The 21,798-nt window shown below is 51.5% G+C and overlaps 2 protein-coding genes and 1 pseudogene across 2 annotated transcripts; all 3 read right to left on the bottom strand.

The window, feature by feature from the left end:
* Positions 1-1,568: 1,568 nt before the first annotated feature.
* On the bottom strand, positions 1,569-2,375 carry LOC112886640 (expansin-B11-like). The gene has a single exon (XM_025952597.1). The coding sequence runs from the start codon at positions 2,373-2,375 to the stop codon at positions 1,569-1,571; it is 807 nt and encodes a 268-aa protein (XP_025808382.1).
* A 14,891-nt stretch (positions 2,376-17,266) lies between these two features.
* Positions 17,267-18,073, bottom strand: LOC112886641 (expansin-B11-like). Its single transcript, XM_025952598.1, has one exon. The coding sequence runs from the start codon at positions 18,071-18,073 to the stop codon at positions 17,267-17,269; it is 807 nt and encodes a 268-aa protein (XP_025808383.1).
* Positions 18,074-20,992: 2,919 nt separating this feature from the next.
* On the bottom strand, positions 20,993-21,798 carry LOC112886687 (annotated as a pseudogene).

Below are 21,798 nucleotides of genomic sequence, written 5' to 3'. Positions count from 1 at the left end.
CATCACCAGTTTTGCCTTCTAAGCCAAGTTAGAGAAAGTTTTTATGTGAACCCGGTTTGTATAAGCAAGCATCTCTAGACATCACTATTTAGAGATGGACCACATAGCCGCCACCTCTTAGAATAACACTTTGGCGCTTTTTTGAAAATTATTTTGAATTTTTCAGCTATACGGAAAGATACATGCTCTATATTATATTAAAATGGTAGTGCTTGAACAGTCTAAAACTTTATAGTTAATAAATTTTTATTTAAGATCATCTGGTGTCAAATACACAGTATAAGATTAAGAGAGATGAAAGTCAAAAGAATAGCTAGCATTCCTCGTTTAGTAAAGAAATGCTTTGAAGATGAGATGGTAAGGATACTCTGTGGAAAGAGAGAGAGAGAGAGAGACATTCTTGTTTAAATCCTACGTACCATCGAACGTGCGCAAAAAATCATGTGACTCATGACATCAAAAATTAAATTATTTTTTTATTTTTTTGCACCTAAAAGTTCAAAAAAAAGGTGGTTATAGATTCCAGGATCATGCTCTATATTGTAATTATCATTATCTTTGACATCGGATTCAGATTCGATCTATGAGCACGGACTCATCACCTTCGATTATCAGGGGATCAGCTGGCTATCGCTGCTCATCTCTCACTATTTCAAGTGGTACTCTGCTTGTCCCACTAGCACTGTATCATTGGAATACCACTAGCTGCATCTCACTTTCCTTAGTACTGCATCTGACTTTTCTAAGATGGAGTAACGGTAACACCCTCTGACTCAAACAAGAGCCCAAAGGCTAAGTGTTACATTGCAGCCCATATCTAAAGTACGGCCCATATAACACACATGCACGGTCGCCATAAGCACCTCCACCGGTGGCCGGATCTCTCGGTGTCTCCTCTCTTGTCGGGGCGCAGTGCTCGCGTCGCGTGCCACGTGTCAAGCAAAAACACAAGGTCCGGAGTCACAGAGCAACCTGCTTGATGAATGCCATGCAGCACCGGCATGGCCGGAGCGCCCTGCGTTGGTCTCTCGCCGGCGAGCATAAGTACCTCCTCTTCTCGCTCTCCATTCATCATCACAAGCTACGCGCTAAATCGCCAGGTGATCATGCACGCCAAATTCTAATAATAGGAGCAATATCCAGAGAGAGGTGTAGAAGTACAAGGATCGGGTGTTTTAGCCACATCGAATAATGCGTAGTAGGTAGTACGATGCTTACCTGTGTTTTATCCACATCATGAACAAGAACTCGTATCGGGCCACAAATGGCACAATAAAAAAAGAAAGAAAGATCCATTACAACAGATTTAACTAACCATGATATATAAGTTCATTGCTAGTGCATTGAGAAGGTCCTATGGGCTGAGAAATGCAAAATATAATAGTCAAGAGGGACACTGTTTGCCGCTCGCCTCCTTTATTCGATCATAAGCGCCTCCCGATTGTCGTAGCGGGCGCTGCTTATTCGTTCTCTCCCTTACTCCTCGGTCTAGACAGAGATGCCTGCATGCACGTGTAACAAAAAATTGGTGATGGATGGCCTTGCAGTACGTAGGATCGGATCATCGATCAGAACTGGAGCTTGGAGGGGTAGAGGGTGTCGGGCTTCCAGCCTTCGGGGATGACATCCTCCTGTTCGAGCGTTTTGCCTCCCTCGCTGGTGATGCGGATGGAGATGGGGCCCTTGATCGGCTTGGGGGCGTCCATCCTCCAGATGGCGCCCCAAGAGTGCTTCAGGGACTGGTACTCTTTGGCGCCCTTCTCCTTGATGTCGACGCCGACGATGTCGCCGTCGCCGGCGGCGTACTTGACGAGCAGCGCCAGGTAGTTGGGGTTGCAGCCCTTCTGGACGTGGAAGGCGATCTTGGTGTCGGCCGGGTACTTGCACTTGACGCGGCGGAACTGCATGTCGATGATGCCCGCCTTGCGCAGCTTCTCCTCCTCCCCCTTCTTGGCCATGGCTCCAAAGGCCGTGCCGGCCAGGTCGAAATGGTAGGCGGCGATGGGCTCGTAGTTCATGTCGGTGATGTAGACGATGACGGGCTCGCCCGAGCACTCGGCGGGCTTGTCGCACTTGATCTCGTAGCAGGAGCCGCAGCCGAGGCCATCCTTGAAGATGGGCGAGTTGCCGCACGCCCCCATGCCGTTGAAGGGAGCCTTGTTCACCTCCTTGTACCCGCAGGCGCCACCGTTGTCGTCGGGCCCCGCGCCTGTCGGCTTGCCGTACCATGTCGCCTTGGCCTCCAGCCACTTGCCGTCGCAGTCTGCCGAGATGTTCTTGCCCGGGGGAACCTTGGGTGGACCGCACCATGCGCCGCCCACCAGCGCCGCGAGCACCACCGCCACCGCAACAAGATGCGTCGACGCCGCCGCCATTGTCGATGATGGTGCTGCGTTGCTTGTGCGTGGCTTGTGATGATGAATGGAGAGCGAGGAGAGGAGGTACTTATGCTCGCCGGCGAGAGACCAACGCAGGGCGCTCCGGCCATGTCGGGGCTGGATGCCTCGCATGCACAACTCTCTCTCCCTGTTGAATTGATGGGCGTCCGACCGTGATCCCAGATTCCTAGCAGTCCCCCCTGGACCTGGACCTTGTGTTCTTGCTTGACACGTGGCACGCGACGCGAGCACTGCGCCCCGACAAGAGAGGAGACACCGAGAGATCCGGCCATCGGTGGAGGTGCTTATGGCGACCGTGCATGTGTGTTATATGGGCCGTACTTTAGATATGGGCTGCAATGTAACACTTAGCCTTTGGGCTCTTGTTTGAGTCAGAGGGTGTTACCGTTACTCCATCTTAGGAAAGTCAGATGCAGTACTAAGGAAAGTGAGATGCAGCTAGTGGTATTCCAATGATACAGTGCTAGTGGGACAAGCAGAGTACCACCTGAAATAGTGAGAGATGAGCAGCGATAGCCAGCTGATCCCCTGATAATCGAAGGTGATGAGTCCGTGCTCATAGATCGAATCTGAATCCGATGTCAAAGATAATGATAATTACAATATAGAGCATGATCCTAAAATCTATAACCACCTTTTTTTGAACTTTTAGGTGCAAAAAAATAAAAAAATAATTTAATTTTTGATGTCATGAGTCACATGATTTTTTGCGCACGTTCGATGGTACATGGATTTAAACAAGAATGTCTCTCTCTCTCTCTCTCTCTCTCTCCACGCAGTATCCTTACCATCTCATCTTCAAAGCATTTCTTTACTAAACGAGGAATGCTAGCTGTTCTTTTGACTTTCATCTCTCTTAATCTTATACTGTGTATTTGACACAAGATGATCTTAAATAAAAATTTATTAACTATAAAGTTTTAGACTGTTCAAGCACTACCACTTTAATATAATATAGAGCATGTATCTTTTCGTATAGCTGAAAAATTCGAAATAATTTTCAAAAAAGCGCCAAAGTGTTATTCTAAGAGGTGGCTGCTATGTGGTCCATCTCTAAAAAGTGATGTCTAGAGATGCTTGCTTATACAAACCGGGTTCACATAAAAACTTTCTCTAACTTGGCTTAGAAGGCAAAACTGGTGATGGGGTTAGTTACTGCAGGTACCTAAAGAAAAGCCCTTCTGGACCGGACCAAAGTACACAGGAAAAGTTTAAGGAAAATAGCCCACAACGCATGCCGAGCTGCTAGCATGTGACGCCCTGAAAATTTACCAAATTAAATTACGCGCTAAGATGTTTTGTTCAAAACATTGAAACCCTAATCACCTCCCGGACTCTTCACCGACCAGACGATCGGCTCCAGCTGTTGACCCCGCCCCTTTTCCGATGACCGTACCCTCTTTTTCCTCGTCGCCGTCCCATCCCGCGCCGCTCGGTGGCCTGCCGCCCACGCGCGATCACCCGCCGCGATTAGTGCCGGCGCGATTCCTTTCTCCTCGCGCAGCGCGCGAATGCCGCGCGCGGGTGGCCGACCGGCCGCGGTCGCCGCCGCGATCGGCGCCGACGCGCCTCCCCCCCTCTCCCTCTCTCTCCTTCTCTTTTTTTTCTCTCTCTCTCTCCCATTTCTTTTCTTTCTTCCCAATCTCCCTTTCTCTTTCTTTCTTTCTCTTCTTTTCTTCCCTTTTTCCTTTTTTCTTTCCTTCTTTCTTCCCCCCCTCCTTCCTTCTCTCTTTCCTTCCCCTGCCGCGTGCCCGCACGCCGCCCAGGCCGTGCGCCTGCCTTGCCCCGACCACGCCACGACGCACGCGCACGCGCAGCGCGTGGCCGTGCGCCGCGCCGTGCCGCCCGTCGCCCGCGCCCCCGCTCTGGCCCGCACCTCGCCGCGCCGTGCGCGCACGCGCGCGCTCGGTCCCGCGCGTGCCGCGCCGCCCGCCGCTAGCGCCCTGCTCCGCCGCGCGCGCCGCCACTGTGCCGGTACAGTGCTCCCCCACGTGCGGCGCCTCGACCCTCGCCACCGCGTCACGACGGCAGCGAGCGGCCGAGACGCCATCAATGGCGCCCGCCGAGCCGGAGACCGGCCACCGCGCGGTCCCGCCTCCCCACCGCCTCGGCCGCCTATAAATAGGGCCGAGGGGCACCCCCGGCACCCCCACAACCTACCACGCCGCCTAGCCCCTCGCCTCCCCAAAACTCCGGCAACGCCCCGCCGTGCCCTGCAACCGCCGCCGCCTGCGCCCGCCGCCCCGCTTCCTCACGCCGCCCCGGCCCGAGGTGAGGCCGGGAATCAGTTTCCCCTCGCCTCCCCCTTCTTTTCCCCCCTCCGCGGCCGACGCCGGGCCCGGGCCGACCGGAATTGGCCGCCGCCGGCGCCCCCACCTCCCTCCTCTGTTCTGTGCGGGGGAGAGGAAGGAGAAGGGAAATTTTGCCCATAGCCCCCCCTTTCCCTGTATTTTCCCCAAAAAGAACCCCCCTCCCTTAATTACTTCTTTTTGCTAAAGAGACCCCGCTCTTTCTAGCATTTCAAACCAAACCCCTCCATTACGTAAACCTAAATATACTCAACACCCTTTAGCATGCCCTGAATATTTCTAGGATTCGCAAAAAGGTCCTTACTCTTTCCGGATAGTTACGAGTAAGCCCCCGGACCCCTGTTTAGCCCCTGAAACCCCCTTCGCCTCGTCATTTTATGTGCCAAACGACCTCCGATCGACATGAAACTTTACCATACCCTTTCTAGTATAGTTTTAACCATGCCATTAAGAAACCACCCAAAAATATTACCCCTAACTTCGTAACTAAATTATTTCTGATTCAAGCTTAACGATACAGGCTTTTGGTTCCCTCGCTTGATTGTGTGCCTGTTTGCTTGCGTCGTAGGGCACGGAGTGAACGAGGAAGGTCCCGACTGTGACCAAGCGAACGAGGACCAGTTCTGCGACCCCGAACCCGAGGGACAGTGCTTCGATCAGGACCTCCCGCAAGGCTTTGATGATGGCAAGTTCAATCCCGCCCTTTGATGCATGTTTCTGTCCTAGTTTTTATAAACACAACCCAGTGGCCTGTTTTATAAAATTGCATGGTTTTGCTTGCTGAAAATATGGTAGGATAGCCACCCTTGTTTGTGATAACCATACCTTGACCACCTGGTTTTATAAAGAAAATGTGTGTGTGTGGGAAGGGATAAAATGTAGTTTTGAAAGATGAGTCAGACGGGATGGATGGCATTTCTGTGTGAATTGCCGTTGGTGTGCTCGTACCTGTGTGGTTGAGCGAGGAAGGGAGATATCCATCTTGTAACCCCTAAGGACCGAGTTGATGTGTCATCTCACCTAACTTCCTGTCGTGCAAACCACTTGACCGTTGTATGGGCAACGGCTTAGCATAAATCCCACTAGTTAGTCTGATAGCCATCAGGAGAGCTGAGAGCAACGGGTGATCAAGGAGAAGGGATAAGCTCTGTGTGACTTATGCCCCGGTTAAACCTCGGAGATAGGTCGAATGACCCCTTGATGGATCCCGTGGTGGTTAGTCAGGTCTAGCTAAGGTGGGTAATGGCTTTGTTGGGATCTGCACCGACACTAAGGTGATCGTGCTGCGGTACCCCACCTGTGGGTAAAGTTGCACACCTCTGCAGAGTTAAAATCTATTCGAATAGCTGTGCCCACGGTATTGGGCAAGTTATGGTGTGGTCACATAACTAGTGTTTCTCTCCGGGAATGGTTGGGTTGGTGTGAGATGTTTGGAGAGTATCCGGCAGTTGTGCCGTGTGCTACGGCAGACGGGGAGTCCGGTAGCAATTTAAAACTTGGATCCTGTGTGGATCGACATCGTGTGCTCCTTGGTACTAGAAAACTTGTTTTGGAAATGTTTTAAAACAAACCTTTGCATACAACCGAGTTTTCCGCAAATGAACCATAACCTTATCCTTGGATTGTCCTGTGCATCGATTTCTGTTATACCCCCTCCGTGGGTGTGATTGGACTTGCTGAGTACGTTTGTACTCACCCCATTCTTACTTTTACAGTGGAAGACCCAGACTACGTCCCCGAAGACATCGAGTAGGGTTTCATCCTGCACCCAGCCTTGCCTGTGGTTAAGGCCACCGTTGGAGTTCCGCATGACGCAAGACTCTGATGATCCTCTTTTCGTAGCTAGTGTAGTAGTGTGGGTTTTAGTTGTAATCCTCGCGATAGTGGCACTTCACTGCCCATTACCGCGTAGAGTTGTACGGTGATGTACCATCTGATGTAATAAAAGTGTTATCAGCCTCCTGGGACTGATAAAGCAACACTTTTAAGTCTTCCCTGATGGGAGGGACGCTTCAGGTGGTATCAGAGCCGTAGGTTGGCCGTAGGACGTGACCCTAGGAACGAGACCCGTTTCCAGGCCCCAGGACTTGTTTTGACTTAGCTCTTTTCCTGCACAAGCACTCACCACTGGTCTTTGCCCTGTTCCAGATGGCTGACAATGGATGGGTTGACGGAGTCTGCCACGCAGAACCCGGCCTTCCTAAGTTATTAATACTCAGCCTGGAACGCATCGGAGTCATGGAGCCACCGGAGTATGCTTATCGAGAATACACCTCCAAGAGCATTCTTCGGTGCGACATGATGGTCTTTGTGGGAAAAAGCACTCGCTACCCTGATGTAGACCCCTGGTTCATCTCCACCTCTGGCTTTCGCTTCCCTGACACCTACCGAAAGGCCGCCCATAAAGCCCTGCGACGACTGCGTGTGATCTACAAGCACCACCTTTAGCGGACCCCTATGGGATTTTTCCCACCTACTGAAGGAAGGGGACGCACTTGGATTGCCCGGATGAGAGGACTTGGAAGAGAAGAAGAGGACCTACAAGATACGGTCTCCCACCTATCCATCTACCTTACCGGCCTGGATGCGCTCTACCGCGAACAGGCGGCACAACTGAAGCAGTTAATCCATGGGGTAGAAAAGGCAACCCAGGAACTGGAAGAACAACGGATAAGAGCCGCACACGCCGAGTACTCCTTAGCCGCTCTCCAAGCCCAGATGCAAGAGGACGAAAACCGCAGAGGAATAGGAGGATGGATAGAGGAAGAAGAGTTACCCGAGGAGACCCATTGGGATAAAGGTACTTAGACCGAAGATGAGGCGATGTGCCTCCCAATAAAGAAGTGCCCCATCAGAGTCGAGGAAGAATCCCCATGATAGGAGTAGCACTTCATGCCAGAACCCCACCCTAATAACCACGTGCCCATGGAAACTGTACCCCCATGTTGCAATAATAAATGTTATCTACTCCCTTTTGTACCTATGCTAGATTGTTTACCCTGTCCTTGTTTCAGATGGCTGAGGAAGGATGGACCCAGGGCGATTGCCAAGCTACACCTGGCTTTCCCAGCCTTTTGATCAACGCCCTGGAAAGCCTTGGCGTTACGGAACGCCCAAGGTACTACAGCAGAGAGTACGAACACCATGGTACCCTCCGCTGCAGGGTGATCCTAGTCATCGCCAGGAGCAACCGCTACCCCGACATCCAGCCCTGGCGAGTGATAGCCACAGGGTTTAGACACCAAGACCCCTACCCCTTGACCGTTAGAAAAGTACTCCGTTATTTATGCCGGATTTTTGAAGGACACCTCGCCGCCACACCAGTAAGGTTCTTCCCGCCGGCCATCAGAACCCCAGTGTGGGAAGCACGCATGAGAAGCCTGGAACGTCGTCGCCAGGAAGAAGGCCCTCTGTACCAAGTGGCTACTTATCTAGCCGCCTTGGACCAGCTCTTCGATGAGCAAGCCAGCCTTCTGAGAGAGCAGATCCATCGAGCCGAGCAAGCGGAGCTCGCAGTGAGACTACAGCAGATCCGAGCTGCCCAAGCCGAGGCAAGGGCCGCAGCCGCGGTCAGCAGCGAAGCGGTCGCCCAAGAGAGCCTCAGGCAGGCCCGAGACCGGCGTATGCTAGAGTGGACCCAAAGTGGAACACCAGTCCCGGCAACCGGAGAAGACCATGTTTTACTCGGGACGCCCGTTATAGGTTGGGGACCACTCTTTGGAAACACACAAGCCCCACCCGAGAACCCTGAAAGCTCTGCTGCCGCCGTCGAAAGGGATGCTGCAGCGCAACCCTTGACCAATGGAAATCCAGAGGACGGCGAGCAAGGATCACTCACGCTTCCCGCCCCAGAAGAAGGCCTGCCCCGCGAATAAAATAACCGACGCCACCCTAGTGATGTGTCCCCAGCCGCTTTTGTTTAAGTCGTGCCTGATCCCGGACGAGTAGTACGAGACCTAGCCTTACCCCAAGCTGTACCCCCCTTGCAGTAATGAAGTTGTTTGTGCTTGTTGTTTGTGATGTTGTGTGCTGGTTTGTTGTGTGCTGCTTGTTATATAACTACTGGCAGGAGGTAGATTCTGCCTTATATACGAATTAAACAACTTAAACATCACATAATAGTAACCCCACTCTACCCAATCAACAGATGGCTCCCCGAAGCGTCGCAAGGGCCTCCCGTAGCCGGAACCCTGCAACCACTGGTGCCGAACCGCAGCCTGTTGGACAAAATCTTCAGGGAGAACAGGAAGTAAGCTAGAACCGAGGAGAAAATCAAGGAGGAGAGCAATTACCACCACCCCCACCCCTCGGAGACCTGGCACAAATAATCCACAACCAGACCCTCATACTGGAAACACTGGCCAACGCCCTCGTTAACCGGCAACCATGAGGGCAGAACATGAATGACAAGCTGACAGCCTTTCTGAGGACCAAGCCGCCCACCTTTGCCGGATCCTGCAACCCTTTGGATGCAGACGACTGGTTACGAGTAATTTAGAGGAAACTTGAACCGTTCGAATGCCAGGACCGAGACAAAGTCCTTCTGGCAGCTCACCAACTCACCGGAACAGCATTATCTTGGTGGGAAAATTATTGTGCCGCAGCTGAGGATGCCTCTACCATCACTTGGGAGGAATTCGTGAAGGAGTTCCGCCGTTATCACATCCCTTCGGCCACTATGAAGCGTAAGGCGGATGAATTCCGCGCACTGCAGCAGGGAAGCATGACGGTGGAAGAGTACACCCACCGGTTCATTGAGTTGGCCCGATATGCACCGGAGGAAGTGAACGACGATGACAAGAAACAAGACATGTTCAAAAAGGGGCTAAACCCAGAACTCCGGACTCTGCTTACCCCTCAGATCTACCCTGACTTCAATACCCTGATGAACAAGGCCATCCTTACGGAGAGGGCCAAAGCTGAAGAAAGGAAGGACAACAAACGCAAGTTCCTGGAAAGTAAGGCCCGCCAACAGGACTGTTTCCAGAAGCCGAGAAACTTCAGCTATACTGCACCAAGATCTCAGGCCCCAATGCAGTATAGGACTCAGTCCCAAGGGACAGGACCACGGGCCCCTGACACGCAGCCTAGGAGCCAGAGTACCATGAAGGCCCCGCAGAGTAATGTCAGCCTAGTCGCATCCGACAACACCAATGTTAGGGCCTGTTTCAACTGCCGTGAGACAGGGCATTTCATTGCCAATTGCCCTTATGCCAAGAATAAGCCGGCCACATCAGCCTTCTCTAACACGGTGAATGGACCCAGACCAGCCCTGACCGGTGCCAACCGAGTACCCATCCGCAACAATGACAACAGTCAGCAGACGAAGCAGTCCCAGCAATCGTTTGGACGAGCCCGCGTCAATCACCTCGACGCGCAGGAAGCTCAAGGAGCCCAGGGCGTAGTACTCGGTGAGTACCTAGTCAACTCAGCTTTGGCAACAGTATTATTTGATTCTGGAGCATCGCACTCGTTCATATCCTCAAATTTTGTGGAACAACACCGAATACTTACAGTACTACTGAAAACGCCCCTATTAACCCGGACGCCTGGAGGCGACATCAAGTGTCAACTAGGTTGTCTACGGGTAAGGATCAAATTAAGTGGGGTAGAATTTCTAGCGGACTTGGTAGTACTTAAGTCTAAGGGGATAGACGTGATCCTTGGAATGGACTGGTTAAGCCGACACAATGTCCTCATAGGCTGTGCTGACAAAGTGGTACACTTAACAAACCCCGAAGGAGTACGAGTAACCTGCCATACCCAGGAAAGTGGGTCTAGCCCAATGGTGTTCAGCATGGAAGCCAAGTCCTTAGAAGAAGTCCTGGTAGTAAATGAATACCCGGACGTTTTCCCTGAGGAACTTCCCGGTATGCCGCCGGACAGGGATATAGAATTCGTCATTGACCTTATCCCTGGGACCTCCCCCATAGCCAAGAGACCCTATAGGATGGCAGCCTCTGAGTTGACAGAATTAAAGAAGCAACTAGAAGAACTGCAATGAATTGGCTTCATCAGACCAAGCTCGTCGCCATGGGGAGCCCCAGTCCTATTTGTCAAGAAGAAAGATAGGAGTATGAGGTTGTGTGTAGATTACCGAGCACTGAACGAGGTTACCATTAAGAATAAGTACCCCCTCCCCAGGATTGATGACCTTTTCGATCAGCTAAAAGGAGCCAAGTATTTTTCCAAGATCGATCTAAGGTCGGGATATTTTCAGCTCAAGATTAGGGAAAGTGACATCCCTAAGACGGCTTTTGTCACCCGCAACGGGCAGTTTGAGTTCACCGTAATGTCCTTCGGACTAACCAATGCCCCTGCCTATTTTATGAACCTCATGAACAAAGTATTTATGGACGAGCTGGATAAGTTTGTCGTAGTCTTTATCGACGACATACTTATCTACTCCAAGAGTATTCAGGAACATGAGCAACATCTGCGGGTAGTATTGGAAAAGCTGAGGACACATAGACTATATGCCAAGTTTAGCAAGTGCGAATTCTGGCTGGAGAGAGTAGCTTTCCTTGGTCACATTCTGACCGCAGAAGGCGTAGCAGTGGACCCAGAAAAGGTCGAAGCAGTTTCCAACTGGCAGCGACCGACTAATGTTAGTGAAATCAGAAGTTTTCTTGGATTAGCCGGGTACTATCGGAGATTTATTGAGGGATTCTCTAAGATAGCCCGACCCATGACGGAACTTCTTAAGAAGGAGAAGAAGTTCGCCTGGACAGAATCTTGCGAAAGAAGTTTTCAAGAATTGAAGCAGAGATTGACAACCGCCCCAGTGTTGACCCTACCGGACATTCATCGGGACTTTGTCATTTATTGTGACGCATCCCGACAAGGATTAGGGTGTGTGCTGATGCAAGACGGGAAAGTCGTTGCATATGCTTCCCGCCAACTCAGGACTCATGAACAGAATTATCCGACCCATGATTTGGAATTGGCAGCCGTAGTGCATGCCCTTAAGATTTGGAGACACTACCTGATTGGAAATAAGTGTGAGGTTTACACCGACCAAAAGAGTTTGAAGTATATATTCACCCAGCCGGATTTAAACCTAAGGCAAAGAAGATGGTTGGAGTTGGTCAAGGACTACAATTTGGAAATTCAGTATCACCCCGGGAAAGCAGACGTAGTAGCCGATGCCTTAAGTCGAAAATCCTATGGGCCCAAAAATGACCATTTGCGCGAGGAAATGGCACGATTAAATGTGCACATTGTTCCTCGAGGTTCGAGCCATGTGATGAATGTCCGATCCACACTAGAGGATAGAATTAGAGAAGCTCAAAACTCGGATCAGGAGTTAGTAAAGATCTGCAAGCAAACTGGAGAAAACAAAGCACCGGGTTTCAGAGTAGACGATAAGGGAACGTTATGGTACGAGGATAGGATTTGTGTACCCCAGAATGGAGACTTCAGGCAGATAATCATGGACGAAGCCCATAACTCGGCCTACTCCATCCACCCAGGATCCACCAAAATGTATATGGATATAAGGCAAAAATATTGGTGGAATGGAATGAAGGCGGATATTGCAAGATTCGTGGCTCATTGTGATACTTGCCAAAGGATCAAGGCCGAACATCAGAAACCGGCGGGATTATTGAAACCCTTGCCTATCCCGGTGTGGAAATGGGATGAGATAGGAATGGACTTTGTAGTGGGTCTACCCCGAACACAGAAGGGACACGATTCCATATGGGTAATAGTGGACCGACTCACTAAATCGGCTCATTTCATACCCGTACGAACTAATTACGGTGGAGAAAAGTTGGCAAAACTTTATGTGGAAAACATAGTAAAGTTACATGGAGTGCCTAGCAGAATTGTCTCAGATAGAGGAACCCAATTTACCTCTAGGTTTTGGAAAAGCCTGCATAAAGCCATGGGCACTAAGTTAGATTTCAGCTCCGCATACCACCCACAGACGGATGGTCAAATCGAAAGGGTAAACCAGGTCATGGAAGATATGCTGAGAGCGTGCGTCCTGACCTATGGAAATAATTGGGAGCAGAGCCTGCCTTATGCAGAATTCTCGTACAACAATAGCTACCAAGCCAGCTTGGGCATGTCGCCATTCGAAGCCCTCTATGGAAGAAAGTGCAAAACTCCCTTGATGTGGTCAGAAGTTGGAGAACGTGCACTAGTAGGGCCCGCACTTATAAAGGAAGCAGAAGAAAAAGTAGCGGAGATCCGCGAGAAGTTGAAAGCGGCTCAATCCCGACAGAAGAACTACGCAGACAAGAAAAGGCGAGGAATAAGTTTCGACCCAGGAGATTTTGTTTATCTCAAGGTCTCACCTATTCGAGGAACGCGAAGATTTCAGGTACAAGGAAAATTGGCCCCTCGATACGTTGGGCCGTATCGAGTTCTGAAGAGAGTCGGAGCAGTGGCATACCGACTGGAGTTACCAGAAGAAATGTCAGATATACACCCAGTATTTCATGTCTCGCAATTAAGGAGGTGTTTAAGAGTACCCGAGGGAGAACACGTGCCGGTGGAAACAATAGATCTGCAACCGGATCTGCGATACCAGGAAGTACAGGTCAAAATTCTGGACACTGTCACTAGGAGGACAAGAAACTCCGAAGTACGGATATGCAGGGTTCAATGGAGCAGACATGGAGTAGAAGAAGCGACATGGGAACGCGAAGAGGCGCTAAAGAAGGAGTTTCCCCATCTATTTAGGAGCCAGCCGAATCTCGAAGACGAGATTCATTTAAGTGGGGTAGGTTTGTGACGCCCTGAAAATTTACCAAATTAAATTACGCGCTAAGATGTTTTGTTCAAAACATTGAAACCCTAATCACCTCCCGGACTCTTCACCGACCAGACGATCGGCTCCAGCTGTTGACCCCGCCCCTTTTCCGATGACCGTACCCTCTTTTTCCTCGTCGCTGTCCCATCCCGCGCCGCTCGGTGGCCTGCCGCCCACGCGCGATCACCCGCCGCGATTAGTGCCGGCGCGATTCCTTTCTCCTCGCGCAGCGCGCGAATGCCGCGCGCGCGTGGCCGACCGGCCGCGGTCGCCGCCGCGATCGGCGCCGACGCGCCTCCCCCCCTCTCCCTCTCTCTCCTTCTCTTTTTTTTTCTCTCTCTCTCCCATTTCTTTTCTTTCTTCCCAATCTCTCTTTCTCTTTCTTTCTTTCTCTTCTTTTCTTCCCTTTTTCCTTTTTTCTTTCCTTCTTTCTTTCCCCCCCTCCTTCCTTCTCTCTTTCCTTCCCCTACCGCGTGCCCGCACGCCGGCCAGGCCGTGCGCCTGCCTTGCCCCGGCCACGCCACGACGCACGCGCACGCGCAGCGCGTGGCCGTGCGCCGCGCCGTGCCGCCCGTCGCCCGCGCCCCCACTCTGGCCCGCACCTCGCCGCGCCGTGCGCGCACGCGCGCGCTCGGTCCCGCGCGTGCCGCGCCACCCGCCGCTAGCGCCCTGCTCCGCCACGCGCGCCGCCACTGTGCCGGTACAGTGCTTCGATCAGGACCTCCCGCAAGGCTTTGATGATGGCAAGTTCAATCCCGCCCTTTGATGCATGTTTCTGTCCTAGTTTTTATAAACACAACCCAGTGGCCTGTTTTATAAAATTGCATGGTTTTGCTTGCTGAAAACATGGTAGGATAGCCACCCTTGTTTGTGATAACCATACCTTGACCACCTGGTTTTATAAAGAAAATGTGTGTGTGTGGGAAGGGATAAAATGTGGTTTTGAAAGATGAGTCAGACGGGATGGATGGCATTTCTGTGTGAATTGCCGTTGGTGTGCTCGTACCTGTGTGGTTGAGCAAGGAAGGGAGATATCCATCTTGTCACCCCTAAGGACCGAGTTGATGTGTCATCTCACCTAACTTCCTGTCGTGCAAACCACTTGACCGTTGTATGGGCAACGGCTTAGCATAAATCCCACTAGTTAGTCTGATAACCATCAGGAGAGCTGAGAGCAACGGGTGATCAAGGAGAAGGGATAAGCTCTATGTGACTTATGCCCCGGTTAAACCTCGGAGATAGGTCGAATGACCCCTTGATGGATCCCGTGGTGGTTAGTCAGGTCTAGCTAAGGTGGGTAATGGCTTTGTTGGGATCTGCACCGACACTAAGGTGATCGTGCTGCGGTACCCCACCTGTGGGTAAAGTTGCACACCTCTGCAGAGTTAAAATCTATTCGAATAGCCGTGCCCATGGTATTGGGCAAGTTATGGTGTGGTCACATAACTAGTGTTTCTCTCCGGGAATGGTTGGGTTGGTGTGAGATGTTTGGAAAGTATCCGGCAGTTGTGCCGTGTGCTACGGCGGACGGGGAGTCCGGTAGCAATTTAATACTTGGATCCTGTGTGGATCGACATCGTGTGCTCCTTGGTACTAGAAACTTGTTTTGGAAATGTTTTAAAACAAACCTTTGCATACAACCGAGTTTTCCGCAAATGAACCATAACCTTATCCTTGGATTGTCCTGTGCATCGATTTCTGTTATACCCCCTCCGTGGGTGTGATTGGACTTGCTGAGTATGTTTGTACTCACCCCATTCTTACTTTTACAGTGGAAGACCCAGACTACGTCCCCGAAGACATCGAGTAGGGTTTCATCCTGCACCCAGCCTTGCCTGTGGTTAAGGCCACCGTTGGAGTTCCACATGACGCAAGACTCTGATGATCCTCTTTTCGTAGCTAGTGTAGTAGTGTGGGTTTTAGTTGTAATCCTCGCGATAGTGACGCTTCACTGCCCATTACCACGTAGAGTTGTACGGTGATGTACCATCTGATGTAATAAAAGTGTTATCAGCCTCCTGGGACTGATAAAGCAACACTTTTAAGTCTTCCCTAATGGGGGGGACGCTTCATAGCAGGACCCGTGCCCGCAGTAGGCAGAAGTCCAAGGTCCGACCCGAACGCCCTCAGGGCACGTGGCGGCCTCCCGACTTGCAGCGATCAGGGCGGGGTCGGGAGGTAGGGGAGCGGCGAGGGCGGGCCGGCGGAGGCATTAAATGCTCCAGACCGATGCGACACACACGTGCCCATTTTGACAGGCGAGACAAGCACCGCTAAAGGATCCGAGGTTCGGAACGTGTGCCCCTGGTCAGACATACCATCATGACGCCACGGACCAGCATCCACGCCGTCTGCCCCCACCCCATCAGAGCGATGGGGCTTTGACATCCCGCAACCTATCTCCCTCCACCATCAGGCCTAAGGCAAGGGGTGCCGAGCTAGCGGGACCTGTAGCGCATTATCAAGAGTGGGGAAGGGATGCTCGACCTCCCGACCCCCTAGAAGGACGTTGACTTCGCCAACGGAATAAAGAGGTTTACCTCGGGCGATCGGGGCGGCCGTTTCGCAACCACACCCACGCCATGTGCTGCCAAGGGAATGGCGAACACAACCAAGGCCACGCCAGGCGGCGCCGCTGGCCACGCGGACGAGACCTAGCTTCACGACAAGATGGAACGCAACCAATAGGTGACCCTAGTTAGGACACGTGTAGAGCTCCTAACCTCCTCGCCGGAATCTCAACCCCAAGGGGTGGGACCCCTTCTTCTCAATTGTAGCCCAGCCCATGGGACTATATAAGGTGGAGTTGGGCCTTCTCTAAAAAGATCGGAACACTCTCGACATACAAACGCACGCATCCGCTTGCAAGCACCCCCATTATAAGCAACCAGCACTCGATCGTAAGGAACACGAACAGGCCATCCATACTGGACATAGGGCAGTTGCCCTAACCAGTCTATACCCTTGTCTTTGAGCATTAGCCACTATACTCTTATCTTTGAGCATTAGCCATCGAGTTACGGAGAAGCACGTCAAAATTTACTAACTGGTGAACGAAACACCGACATTTGACCTAGTCTGTTTAGGAAATCAACCTGCCTATTTTCTTTAAGGTACTAAATGAACTTTCTAAAGCCATAATTCTCTCGTCTAAACTTCAAATTATACGTTGTAGAAGTGCATTTCAATTATCTTCATGAGAGATTCACAATGGTAAAGTGTATGATTTGACAAAGTTCTCCAAACTAGATTGACTGGTTTTAGCAAACCTCTTAGACATGTTTCCTCATACCATTTTTATCATCAATACTACGCGCTAAATCGCCAGGTGATCATGCACGCCAAATTCTAATAATAGGAGCAATATCCAGAGAGAGGTGTAGAAGTACAAGGATCGGGTGTTTTAGCCACATCGAATAATGCGTAGTAGGTAGTACGATGCTTACCTGTGTTTTATCCACATCGTGAAAAAGAACTCGTATCGGGCCACAAATGGCACAATAAATAAAGAAGGAAAAGATCCATTACAACAGATTTAACTAACCATGATATATAAGTTCATTGCTAGTGCATTGAGAAGGTCCTATGGGCTGAGAAATGCAAAATATAATAGTCAAGAGGGACACTGTTTGCCGCTCGCCTCCTTTATTCGATCATAAGCGCCTCCCGATTGTCGTAGCGGGCGCTGCTTATTCATTCTCTCCCTTACTCCTCGGTCTAGACAGAGATGCCTGCATGCACCTGTAACAAAAAATTGGTGATGGATGGCCTTGCAGTACGTAGGATCGGATCATCGATCAGAACTGGAGCTTGGAGGGGTAGAGGGTGTCGGGCTTCCAGCCTTCGGGGATGACATCCTCCTGTTCGAGCGTTTTGCCTCCCTCGCTGGTGATGCGGATGGAGATGGGGCCCTTGATCGGCTTGGGGGCTTCCATCCTCCAGATGGCGCCCCAAGAGTGCTTCAGGGACTGGTACTCTTTGGCGCCCTTCTCCTTCATGTCGACGCCGACGATGTCGCCGTCGCCGGCGGCGTACTTGACGAGCAGCGCCAGGTAGTTGGGGTTGCAGCCCTTCTCGACGTGGAAGGCAATCTTGGTGTCGGCCGGGTACTTGCACTTGACGCGGCGGAACTGCATGTCGATGATGCCCGCCTTGCGCAGCTTCTCCTCCTCCCCCTTCTTGGCCATGGCTCCAAAGGCCGTGCCGGCCAGGTCAAAATGGTAGGCGGCGATGGGCTCGTAGTTCATGTCGGTGATGTAGACGATGATGGGCTCGCCCGAGCACTCGGCGGGCTTGTCGCACTTGATCTCGTAGCAGGAGCCGCAGCCGAGGCCGTCCTTGAAGATGGGCGAGTTGCCGCACGCCCCCATGCCGTTGAAGGGAGCCTTGTTCACCTCCTTGTACCCGCAGGCGCCACCGTTGTCGTCGGGCCCCGCGCCTGTCGGCTTGCCGTACCATGTCGCCTTGGCCTCCAGCCACTTGCCGTCGCAGTCTGCCGAGATGTTCTTGCCCGGGGGAACCTTGGGCGGACCGCACCATGCGCCGCCCACCAGCGCCGCGAGCACCACCGCCACCGCAACAAGATGCGTCGACGCCGCCGCCATTGTCGATGATGGTGCTGCGTTGCTTGTGCGTGGCTTGTGATGATGAATGGAGAGCGAGGAGAGGAGGTACTTATGCTCGCCGGCGAGAGACCAACGCAGGGCGCTCCGGCCATGTCGGGGCTGGATGCCTCGCATGCACAACTCTCTCTCCCTGTTGAATTGATGGGCGTCCGACCGTGATCCCAGATTCCTAGCAGTCCCCCCTGGACCTGGGCCTTGTGTTCTTGCTTGACATGTGGCACGCGACGCGAGCACTGCGCCCCGACAAGAGAGGAGACACCGAGAGATCCGGCCATCGGTGGAGGTGCTTATGGCGACCGTGCATGTGTGTTATATGGGCCGTACTTTAGATATGGGCTGCAATGTAACACTTAGCCTTTGGGCTCTTGTTTGAGTCAGAGGGTGTTACCGTTACTCCATCTTAGGAAAGTCAGATGCAGTACTAAGGAAAGTGAGATGCAGCTAGTGGTATTCCAATGATACAGTGCTAGTGGGACAAGCAGAGTACCACCTGAAATAGTGAGAGATGAGCAGCGATAGCTAGCTGATCCCCTGATAATCGAAGGTGATGAGTCCGTGCTCATAGATCGAATCTGAATCCGATGTCAAAGATAATGATAATTACAATATAGAGCATGATCCTAAAATCTATAACCACCTTTTTTTTGAACTTTTAGGTGCAAAAAAATAAATAAAAAATTTAATTTTTGATGTCATGAGTCACATGATTTTTTGCGCACGTTCGATGGTACATAGGATTTAAACAAGAATGTCTCTCTCTCTCTCCACACAGTATCCTTACCATCTCATCTTCAAAGCATTTCTTTACTAAACGAGGAATGCTAGCTGTTCTTTTGACTTTCATCTCTCTTAATCTTATACTGTGTATTTGACACCAGATGATCTTAAATAAAAATTTATTAACTATAAAGTTTTAGACTGTTCAAGCACTACCACTTTAATATAATATAGAGCATGTATCTTTTCGTATAGCTGAAAAATTCAAAATAATTTTCAAAAAAGCGCCAAAGTGTTATTCTAAGAGGTGGCTGCTATGTGGTCCATCTCTAAAAAGTGATGTCTAGAGATGCTTGCTTATACAAACCGGGTTCACATAAAAACTTTCTCTAACTTGGCTTAGAAGGCAAAACTGGTAATGGGGTTAGTTACCGCAGGTACCTAAAGAAAAGCCCTTCTGGACCGGACCAAAGTACACAGGAAAAGTTTAAGGAAAACAGCCCACAACGCATGCCGAGCTGCTAGCAGGACCCGTGCCCGCAGTAGGCAGAAGTCCAAGGTCCGACCCGAACGCCCTCGGGGCACGTGGCGGCCTCCCGACTTGCAGCGATCAGGGCGGGGTCGGGAGGTAGGGGAGCAGCGAGGGCGGGCCGGTGGAGGCACTAAATGCTCCAGACCGATGCGACACACACGTGCCCATTTTGACAGGCGAGACAAGCACCGCTAAAGGATCCGAGGTTCGGAACGTGTGCCCCTGGTCAGACATACCATCATGACGCCACGGACCAGCATCCACGCCGTCTGCCCCCACCCCGTCAGAGTGATGGGACCTGTAGCGCATTATCAAGAGTGGGGAAGGGATGCTCGACCTCCCGACCCCCTAGAAGGACGTTGACTTCGCCAACGGAATAAAGAGGTTTACCTCGGGCGACCGGGGCGGCCGTTTCGCAACCACATCCACGCCATGTGCTGCCAAGGGAATGGTGAACACGACCAAGGCAAAGCCAGGCGGCCGCACTGGCCACGCGGATGAGACCTAGCTTCGCGACAAGATGGAACGCAACCAATAGGTGACCCTAGTTAGGACACGTGTAGAGCTCCTAACCTCCTCACCGGAATGTCAACCCCAAGGGGTGGGACCCCTTCTTCTCAATTGTAGCCCAGCCCATCGGACTACATAAGGTGGAGTTGGGTCTTCTCTAAAAAGATCGGAACACTCTCGACATACAAACGCACGCATCCGCTTGCAAGCACCCCCCATTATAAGCAACCAGTGCTCGATCGTAAGGAACACGAACAGGCCATCCATACTGGACATAGGGCAGTTGCCCTAACCAGTCTATACCCTTGTCTTTGAGCATTAGCCACTATACTCTTATCTTTGAGCATTAGCCATCGAGTTACGGAGAAGCATGTCAAAATTTACTAACTGGTGAACGAAACACCGACATTTGACCTAGTCAGTTTAGGAAATCAACCTGCCTATTTTCTTTAAGGTACTAAATGATCTTTCTAAAGCCATAATTCTCTGGTCTAAACTTCAAATTATACGTTCTATAAGTGTATTTCAATTGTCTTCATGAGAGATTCACAATGGTAAAGTGTATGATTTGACAAAGTTCTCCAAACTAGATTGACTGATTTTAGCAAACCTTTTAGACATGTTTCCTCATACCATTTTTGTCATCAATACTACGCGCTAAATCGCCAGGTGATCATGCACGCCAAATTCTAATAATAGGAGCAATATCCAGAGAGAGGTGTAGAAGTACAAGGATCGGGTGTTTTAGCCACATCGAATAATGCGTAGTAGGTAGTACGATGCTTACCTGTGTTTTATCCACATCGTGAACAAGAACTCGTATCGGGCCACAAATGGCACAATAAAAAAATAAGTAAAAGATCCATTACAGCAGATTTAACTAACCATGATATATAAGTTCATTGCTAGTGCATTGAGAAGGTCCTATGGGCTGAGAAATGCAAAATATAATAGTCTAAGAGGGACACTGTTTGCCGCTCGCCTCCTTTATTCGATCATAAGCGCCTCCCGATTGTCGTAGCGGGCGCTGCTTATTCGTTCTCTCCCTTACTCCTCGGTCTAGACAGAGATGCCTGCATGCACCTGTAACAAAAAATTGGTGATGGATGGCCTTGCAGTACGTAGGATCGGATCATCGATCAGAACTGGAGCTTGGAGGGGTAGAGGGTGTCGGGCTTCCAGCCTTCGGGGATGACATCCTCCTGTTCGAGCATTTTGCCTCCCTCGCTGGTGATGCGGATGGAGATGGGCCCTTGATCGGCTTGGGGGCGTCCATCCTCCAGATGGCACCCCAAGAGTGCTTCAGGGACTAGTACTCTTTGGCGCCCTTCTCCTTGATGTCAACGCCGACGATGTCGCCGTCGCCGGCGGCGTACTTGACGAGCAGCGCCAGGTAGTTGGGGTTGCAGCCCTTCTCGACGTGGAAGGCGATCTTGGTGTCGGCCGGGTACTTGCACTTGACGCGGCGGAACTGCATGTTGATGATGCCCGCCTTGCGCAGCTTCTCCTCCTCCCCCTTCTTGGCCATGGCTCCAAAGGTCGTGCCGGCCAGGTCGAAGTGGTAGGCGGCGATGGACTCGTAGTTCATGTCAGTGATGTAGACGATGACGGGCTTGCCCGAGCACTCGGCGGGCTTGTCGCACTTGATCTCGTAGCAGGAGCCGCAGCCGAGGCCGTCCTTGAAGATGGGCGAGTTGCCGCACGCCCCCATGCCGTTGAAGGGAGCCTTGTTCACCTCCTTGTACCCGCAGGCGCCACCGTTGTCGTCGGGCCCCGCGCCTGTCGGCTTGCCGTACCATGTCGCCTTGGCCTCCAGCCACTTGCCGTCGCAGTCTGTCGAGATGTTCTTGCCCGGGGGAACCTTGGGCGGACCGCACCATGCGCCGCCCACCAGCGCCGCGAGCACCACCGCCACCGCAACAAGATGCGTCGACGCCGCCGCCAT

Source organism: Panicum hallii, chromosome 3, assembly GCF_002211085.1.
Source record: "Panicum hallii strain FIL2 chromosome 3, PHallii_v3.1, whole genome shotgun sequence".
Taxonomy (NCBI): domain Eukaryota; kingdom Viridiplantae; phylum Streptophyta; class Magnoliopsida; order Poales; family Poaceae; genus Panicum; species Panicum hallii.
This window is presented reverse-complemented; position numbering and strand designations above follow the sequence as displayed.

Bases quoted from the DNA above. Each gene is read 5' to 3' on its own strand.
- LOC112886640 (XM_025952597.1), bottom strand. From the start codon at position 2,375: ATGGCGGCGGCGTCGACGCATCTTGTTGCGGTGGCGGTGGTGCTCGCG.
- LOC112886641 (XM_025952598.1), bottom strand. From the start codon at position 18,073: ATGGCGGCGGCGTCGACGCATCTTGTTGCGGTGGCGGTGGTGCTCGCG.